The 8,158-nt window shown below is 37.4% G+C and overlaps 1 protein-coding gene across 1 annotated transcript; it reads right to left on the bottom strand.

Annotated features, from left to right (window-relative positions):
• Positions 1 to 4,406: 4,406 nt before the first annotated feature.
• CDS5 (cytidinediphosphate diacylglycerol synthase 5) lies at positions 4,407 to 8,026 on the bottom strand. Its single transcript, XM_021423922.2, has 7 exons — positions 7,601 to 8,026; positions 6,942 to 7,246; positions 6,560 to 6,750; positions 6,090 to 6,214; positions 5,726 to 5,859; positions 4,934 to 5,049; positions 4,407 to 4,737 (listed from the first exon to the last, which is right to left on the bottom strand). Exons 1-7 carry the CDS (start codon positions 7,862 to 7,864, stop codon positions 4,646 to 4,648), a joined length of 1,227 nt encoding a protein of 408 aa, XP_021279597.1. The 5' UTR covers positions 7,865 to 8,026; the 3' UTR covers positions 4,407 to 4,645.
• Between the last annotated feature and the right edge of the window lie 132 nt (positions 8,027 to 8,158).

Genomic DNA, 8,158 nt, shown 5'->3' with positions numbered 1-8,158 from the left:
TCTCAATTTTGGCAGTTCTTTTCTAAAGTTTTTATCACTTATCATATACAGAGAGCTATCAATAATTCAATATGTTCTTGAGTTACTGCACCAGTAAATCAAGAGGACCACCATTTTTACCCTTTCAAACTCATGCTGGAGGTGCCAAAGGAAGCCACGATTAGATATAACTGGTCAACTACAAGAACAGATAAATCAATTCATATGGTGAATCCAGGATGTCTCTCTTTGAAAGCGATGAAGGATCGGTGAATTACGTTGATGCTTTAATAACCAAGATTGGGAAAGGCACAGCTTATGGTCTAGGAACAGAAAGAATATTTTTTTCTTATCCATAAATGGGATTTTAGAAAGACAATGTAGAGTCAATTTCAGAGGGGTTAAGGGCTGTCTTAAGTTGTAGTTAGCTGGAGCTCTTGCCTTCCACAAACTAAAGGGAAACCCCACATGAAATTTTTGTGGCCCCTCACCCCACAAAGTAGCTTTCATGAAATAAAGACAAGTTCCTTACGAACCAAAGTGTCTGAAAGAAACAATGATGAGGATTAATACATAAGAGGTCTTAACTAGAAGAGTCATAAGGCGAAAATGAGCTGGTCTTTTAGCAAAAGAGATTTGAAATTATGGTGATTAGTGATTGGAGTAACAATATATCTATGGGGTTCGTTTCTTTTTTTTTGTTTTGCTCTCAGGTACGTGGCCCATTTGGGGGAAGGAAAGGGAAAGAACATAAGCAAATGCATGGAAAAGTGGCTTTCCCCTTAACATTCTCTCACAAAAACCAAAATCAAAGCCCCTCTTGGATGGACCTGCCATTGTTGCCTTTAGTCACCTCAACAGTTGAAAGCAGATTCCAGGGCATTGAAGAGGAAGAGAGAGAGAGAGGGCGCAGGATTTAGCTAGGCTGGGCATCTTCTAGATATGGAAGCCCATAAAAGTGGCACACTTTCTTTATATTTTTCTCTTTGAAGCTCTTAAAAAATCACCCTTCCCTGGAAAGTATAATGATAAACAACTTTTCATTAAGGAATTGAGGTAAGCACTTTTGTCTCGAAGAAGCCTCCTAGGAGTGAGGGATTCAGTTTTTATGTTTTTTGGAAGAACAAAGATATGCTAAAGACTCGAGACATTTGCCAGCTTTTGTCCTCTTCAAAGTTCAAAACATGTTTTGGTGGGTCACTAACCCAAAGCCTAGTTCTGTAATTCAACCACCATTCCCTGCTGCAATTAAACACACAATCACCTTATAAAACTTCCATTTTTCTTTTCTGGAGCTTACAAAAACAGCATAGAAAAAAACACAAAAATGGGTCCCCCCTTTGCATGGGTAAAGAATATCGAAAAGGTTGAAAAAGGAAAAATACCAGCAATCCAATTACCCTGCATTGGTGCTTTGGAATGCTGAAAATCTTCTTCAGATGGGCCAAACCAAAGTTTATTAGGGTTAATTACAAGAGTATATACTATTCTTTATTGTTATTTTATTACTTAATCATGATTCTCAAATCATCAACCAGAACTTTTTTCCCACAAAGATACATATACCTCAGTGATAATATTGTTATTAGTTTGATCACAAGGCATTTCACGTTGTTGCTAGAAACATGCACATTCCTGTAACGTATCATGCTCACGACAAGCTGTAAAGAAGGCTGAAAGTCTTTCAGGATATGATCTCTCTTGCCCGAGGTTGATGCTCTCTTTTTGCCCCCCTCGGCCCTTTAGGGAGTTGATGTTTCCTTAGCATCGAAGCAATCTGATGTTTATGATCATGCGGTGTTCTTGTTATAATTAACCCCTAGTCTATCTATTAGGTGACATGACTTTATCACAGTTTAATAATCCAATGAATTCCCATGATTTCTTCGTAGTGAAACAGTATTTCCCCTTGATCTGCCACATGCATATGAGCACCCCAATTATATTATGTAACCACAAGCTAATAATTATGGTTTCAATTCTCAACCTTTCAACAGATTGCAGCAAAGGAAAAGTGAGAGAATTGGTTGAGCCGTGTAGTGCACAATGATTGCAGACTTTTAACACACATGCCAAGACCCATCACTTGGCACCAAAAATGAAATACAAATCAAAACAATAAGTTTAAGATAATAGTACTAAAATACTTAAAACAGAAAGAGAATGGGGGGGAAAACAAGTGAAGCTAAAGCCAAAAACCTTGTGAGCATCCAAGGCAATATGCCTCCAGAAAAAGTAATAGAAAGAAAAGCAAAAGGTGGAAATGAGGTGGAGATGTGGTGGGGTGGCATGGCTGAGGTATATGGGTGTGCGTGTGCAAGAAAAGTAAGGGTTTTCATCAGGCAAATCTCTCGCTTATCTCTCTCTCTCTCTCTCTCTCTCTCTCACACACACACACACACACACTCACTCACTCTCATTCTTCACTTTAATAGATGCTTGCCCACCATATCTTCTCCAACTCTTCTTTAAGTTTCCTTCATTGTTTTATTTTAAATTTTCCTCTCTCTTTTCTCTTTCTCTTTCCCTCTTTTCCATCCTTTTCTTTCTCCATTTTCTAGTCAGCTTAGAAACAACGCGTTCCTTGCGTCCCACACATTTTCTTCTCTTCTTTCTCTTTCTGTGTTGTGTGGTTTTTTCCCTTTTATGCCAAAACTAAAAAGTAAGCACTCATGCTTGTCAAAAGCCAATTATGGTAGGACCTCCATTAACGAACATAACATCCTAATTGGCTTCTTCCCTGTCTTCATGCTCAAGCCTCTCTCTCTCTCTCTCTCTCTCATAAATTTGGTGGAGGTTTGGCTCCACAGGGACTTTGCATGGATGACTTGGCTATATGGCCTCCAAACCAGCGTCTCTAATTTCATTTCTATCCCATCCTTCTTCTCTTATCTTTCTCTTTTTGTATTTTCGGAAAAATCCCACCAATGCTAAAGGTCAACCCGTACGTTGATTGTTTCTCAAGTCTTTTTCCATCTTTCATACTCCTTTTTATTCTTATTTCTCTGCTTGTTATCATAATTCAATGTGGCCAAAGTCCAATAAATAAAGAAAAAAAGAAGAATTTTTTATGAAATTAACAATGTTGGGGTGGCACACCAACACCAAACCAAGCCTTCCCAAACCTGGTGTAGTTCTTGGAGATGGACCCAAAGAAACAAAAATGACGTAAAGAAAAGAACAAAGAAGAAGAAACCGACAGAGATTTTGATTTGGGCAAACACATTTGCTTGGATTGGAGTTCTGTCATTTTTCCATGACATAGTGCTATAACAGACAACTCCATGTGAAAATTTTACAGGGTTTGGCAGCCTCTTGTGTACATGGGGGCTTTGTCTTTGTGATTGTTGCCTCCACGAAATAATTGGGTCACCGCCCTTTCTTGAATTCTTTTCTTCTTTCTCAGTTCTTTCAGTGATGAGATGGGAGAAGACTTCCTCTTCCATAACACTGTACTAATTATTATAAGTATACTATATATTTAGACGGCACAAAGAGTTGACCATTGATGATTGGTTGAATTCATTTTGCCGCTGAAATGTCTCTCTCTTGAATGATTGATGAATTAGGTGGGGATTTCTTAGTGTTTTGCCCCCCTTTGGATCCATTGTCTCTTACTAAGCTCTATGAGTTAGAACATGTTCAAACTCGAAAAGCCATCTGTATTTTCTTTAGTAAAACCAATCATCTGAAACAGGATTAACATTAAAAGATCAATGGTGAGATTCGACGAGTAGTAGTTTGCAAATGATTATGCTCTTAGCTTGATTAACTTTGATTTGAATGTATAAGTAGAAACGACATAACACAATTGAAGTGTATGTCCAATATTTAATGCAAAATTTGACTTGAGATTGGAGGCTGTTGATTAGGGCATGGTACTAAAAAAGTAAAAAATCAAACATGATTTGTTTTCTGTTGCTGAGATTAGTGGTGGAACCGACAACATGGAGGAGTAACATCAAGTCATTATCATAACCACCAAGATCATTATGAAAAGATTGAGGCTTAGCCCATGTTATAATTGTAATGTGGTTATAATTTGAGAGTTGAGCAAGTTGCTAAACGACGACGAAGAAACAAATGGGTTAGGATGCCATGTGAAACCCAGGTGGTGATTAGCCTTGTTTCACGACCGGCCTCCTATCCAACCCAAAAAGGTGGGACAAAAGATTATAGTACCTGTCTTGTCTACTATCAAATTCAAAGCTTTATTGGGCCATGATTGAGCCCATTTTTAGGTTCATTAAAGACGATGATTGTATAATTCATACTACATTCTTCAAATAATCGTATTAGCATATTCATTTTCAGTTCCACATTAATCTAACATTTTTATCTTTTATTCAAGTTGGTCATATTATTACAAGGAAAATTCCCATAAATTAAAAAGCAAAACCCCATGATGTCTAAATGGTACCTTGGTCTAGATAAAATTTGAGAAAGGTGTATAAAAAATGAACTCCTAGAGTTTACAATCCAGTAAAAATATGGGGATGGCAGAGTTGCAAACGCAATCTCAGCTTCCTTCTTTAAGAGCAAGTAGAATGAATTTCCCCCTGCAAATATCATCAAATTTGCTTCTGCAATCCTTTTAATATCCAAAAAGACAGGAGAATTTCTATCTGGTATTATTCCCTCTTGATATTGATAGAAATTTTACATATCAAATGCCATAGAGTGGTAACAAGATTTTTACAAAAGAGTATGCAAGTGCACCTGTGAATATGTAACTATCCACTCTGTCAAGTATTCCACCTGCATGACAATGCACACATGTTAACGTAACGATGACAAAAGGTTTCTCAAGTTTTTTAGCACCAAATTACTCTAGCCAAATCATAGAGCATCTATCTTTCAATTATTTCAAGTAGCAAACTTCTTGGTCACCCTCTTTAGTCTTGGAAATTAATTCAACTTGTAAGATAACTTAAACACGCACAACTATAATTACCATGCCCAGGTATTAGGGAGCCAGAGTCCTTAACACCAGCATCGCGCTTGATCATTGATTCAGTCAGATCACCAAAAACAGACCCAAAGAAGTTCAGAAACCCGAAGGCTATTGCACTGACAATGATGAAGTAAATATGTCAAGTATTTGTTAATAAAAAATTTCAAAAGAAAAATAAACTAAAATATTCAGAGTTGTATAGATGTAGGGTCAAGTTCATAGAATCCATGTTCATTGATAAATATAACAGAGCAATCCAGTCATCCCCATGTTTGGCTCCTGGAATGATGAAAACACTTACACTGATCCTAGTCAAAAGATTTGGTTTAATTTAAAATAATAAAAAATAATCATTTGTCATGGTTACTCAAATTCTGTGTGCATGGGTCTACATACAGAAAGAGACAGAAATCTTCAGAAAACACAGTAGAAGCTCATGGTTCGCATGCACATGGACTAATGGATGTGTGCATGCATATAAAGTACATGAGCCCAAATGGATGTAACCATTGCTTTACATATTAATGAAAATAAATGAATTTGTACACCTTTGGTCCTCTCAATGAAGATACCTTACACTGTTGCTATAGCTTTCCAATCCTAATAGGCTCAAGATATATATCAACCAAAAAAAGAATTCTGAGGCAACAGCTCTTCTTTTGTGGGAATGGATTCTGGTGCTTTTTAAGTTACAGTGGGTGTGTGTGTGTGTGTGAGACAGGGAGAGAGAGCAAGCTACATTTGGATCACAAGATGTTTAGTACAACATTACTTGAGAGATTGATTGAATACCTTAGCCAAGATGCTGGCCAGCTAAAAATCTTTGACAGTACAACAGAAGTTGCTATACAACCACCCAAACCAACAATAGCTCCTTCCCATGTCTTCTTTGGACTTATATTAGTAAGTGGTGTCCTACCAATGGCCTGGATCAGAACAAGGGTACAAAAACAATCAAGGTCATTGGAAAATATGCCCACAAATTAAAATGTAAGGAAAAGTTTGTCCTCATGCCATTTAAATAACTGTATTTTTTGAAATTTGATTGAAAAATAACAAAAAATTTACTAACAAAGTGATGCTAGCAGCTCTCAGCTCTAACATACTAACAGTTTTAATTCAATAAGTGAAGGTCTTGTTGATCAAGCCCATATACCTTTCCACCCAAAAAAGCATATGTATCTGCTGCAATTATGCTGCTGATAGAAATCAAAGTTGCCACAAGGCCAACCGTCCAATGAGCTTGGCCTCCGAGAAGAAAAGGCCATCCTGCTCCTAGTCCTGCCAAAAAGAAGCTGCTTAGTAAAACAGTTTGGTGAAAATCATCACTCCATTCCCCTATTTTTCCTAAACCACACATGAAAATGAACCAGAAGCCAGAAGACAAGAAGTTTCACATCCAAGGAAAGAAAAACTGTTTCAAGATCCATGATTCAGAAATTTCAAAATTCTAATTGAAACCACCAAGTTTTCAGCAAAAACAGTATATAAACTCTGACTTCAAATGAAGAAAATAAATTCCATTTTCAGTTCTAATCAGTCCACTTAGCAAATATCAGTTTTCATGGAAAATTACACAAATATTTGAATTTACCAGCAGAAAAGAGTAAAAATCTAAATTCTTACTAGTATTCAAAGCAGGAGCTGCTAAACCACATCTGAGCTTAACCCAGAAACAAGGGAGGTAGCCACAATAAAATAGCCCAAACATGGTACTGCTCAGCTGAGCAAAACGAGGATTTCCTCTTTGCAAGAGCAATGACATAGCCACAACAAATGCAGCAGATGTCACTGAAATATCAATATTGCCAAAGTACCTGACAATATAGCAGAAACACCAAATAAATTACAACACCAAATCATTTTTAAAAGCTTCTACACGCAAAGTAGGAATTAAACATATTTGGAAGGCAAGCTGTTGCATTCCAAATAAAGACAACGGAACCAAAATCTTAGAAGATCCCTTATAATACAATCAGAGAAGATATGGCATATCCGTCAATCTTACAAGGTAAGTATGGGCATGAGGGCACAGATAACAGAGCACACTCGTGAGACATATCGTGGAGGAGGTGTCATTCCAGCAGCAATTCCACGGCTCCTTACCAACTCAAAATACTCACGTGCACCGAGGAAAACAGCAGCAGCCAAAGCCACAGTGAAAACCCATCCCCCAGCTAATACAGCACCTCCGACAGAGATACCAATACCAAGTCCAAAAACAATCCTTTTCCTCAACTGACCTGATTTATGCTGTTGCTGGGAAAGAGCATCCGCCTTCACCGTTGGTAAAATATGGCCTTTGTCAACTTCCTACAACATAGCAGTCTCAGGAACCATCTTACACAACAGTTTCAATTTATCGATTGAACAAACCTTGAGAATTGAAACTTAGATAATAACTAATCATGCATTCTTTATGACTATTTCCAATTAGCTACCAATCACTTCCAAAATTCTCAAATTCCAAAATTATTCAAAACCCTTAGTTCCAATTCCAAGTTCTCATATTATTGCTTTTCTTAAGAATTGAAGCTCTTCAGACATCAAAATGCAACAAACAATTTTTTGACAAGTTCCAAGTTCTGATTCTCAAGTGAAAAACAAAAAACACAACTTTGAACTCATGAAAGAAACAAACACGAGCACAAGTATAAGTAAAGGTACCTCCTTGGCATTGCTTTCGTCGAGACTTTCCGGTTCAGCTCGCGCCACAGCCGTAATAACCCGCCGGTTGATGTAAATACGGGCAGAACGAACCGGGACGACCAATTCGGATCCATCAAAGACTAACTTGAGCTTGAGTTTAGGGACTCCCCTTGTACTGAGAGTTAGGGTTTTGTTGTATAAGGGACGGCATGGGCAACCGCAAAGTGAACTCACTGAGAGAGGAATCAGATTGTACCGATCGATTTCGACGAAGGAGGCCATAAAAAATGGAAGCAATAATAAAATTAATAAAATGATAAATCTTTTTTTATGGGGGAAAATCTCAACTCATGTTTTCATTGTGGTTGGTTCGGTTTTTTTTGAAGGATTTGAGGAGAGTTTGGAGGGACGATTCGGAGTTTTTCGAGCTTTTTGAGGTTCGAGGATAGTCTTTGCCTTGTTGGTATTTTACGGGGAACGGTTAGGTTCGTCATGTACAGTTCGTTCCTCGGGGTAATTATGGAATTGGGGAAAATAAAATTATTAGTTTAATATTAATTTTTTAATTCTTAAAAT

Source organism: Theobroma umbraticum, unplaced genomic scaffold (genome assembly GCF_002168275.2).
Source record: "Theobroma umbraticum cultivar Fairchild unplaced genomic scaffold, ASM216827v3 scaffold_4.1, whole genome shotgun sequence".
In the NCBI taxonomy this organism is placed as follows: domain Eukaryota; kingdom Viridiplantae; phylum Streptophyta; class Magnoliopsida; order Malvales; family Malvaceae; genus Theobroma; species Theobroma umbraticum.
The sequence above is the reverse complement of the archived record's forward strand: the minus strand, read 5'-3'. Positions and strand labels throughout refer to the sequence as shown.

Coding starts and splice junctions, on each gene's coding strand:
- CDS5 (XM_021423922.2), bottom strand. CDS start 7,864: ATGGCCTCCTTCGTCGAAATCGATCGGTACAATCTGATTCCTCTCTCA. Junction 7,247..7,600: donor ACGAAAGCAATGCCAAGGAG/GTACCTTTACTT, acceptor GCTATGTTGTAG/GAAGTTGACAAAGGCCATAT. Junction 5,050..5,725: donor TGGCCAGCATCTTGGCTAAG/GTATTCAATCAA, acceptor CATCATTGTCAG/TGCAATAGCCTTCGGGTTTC.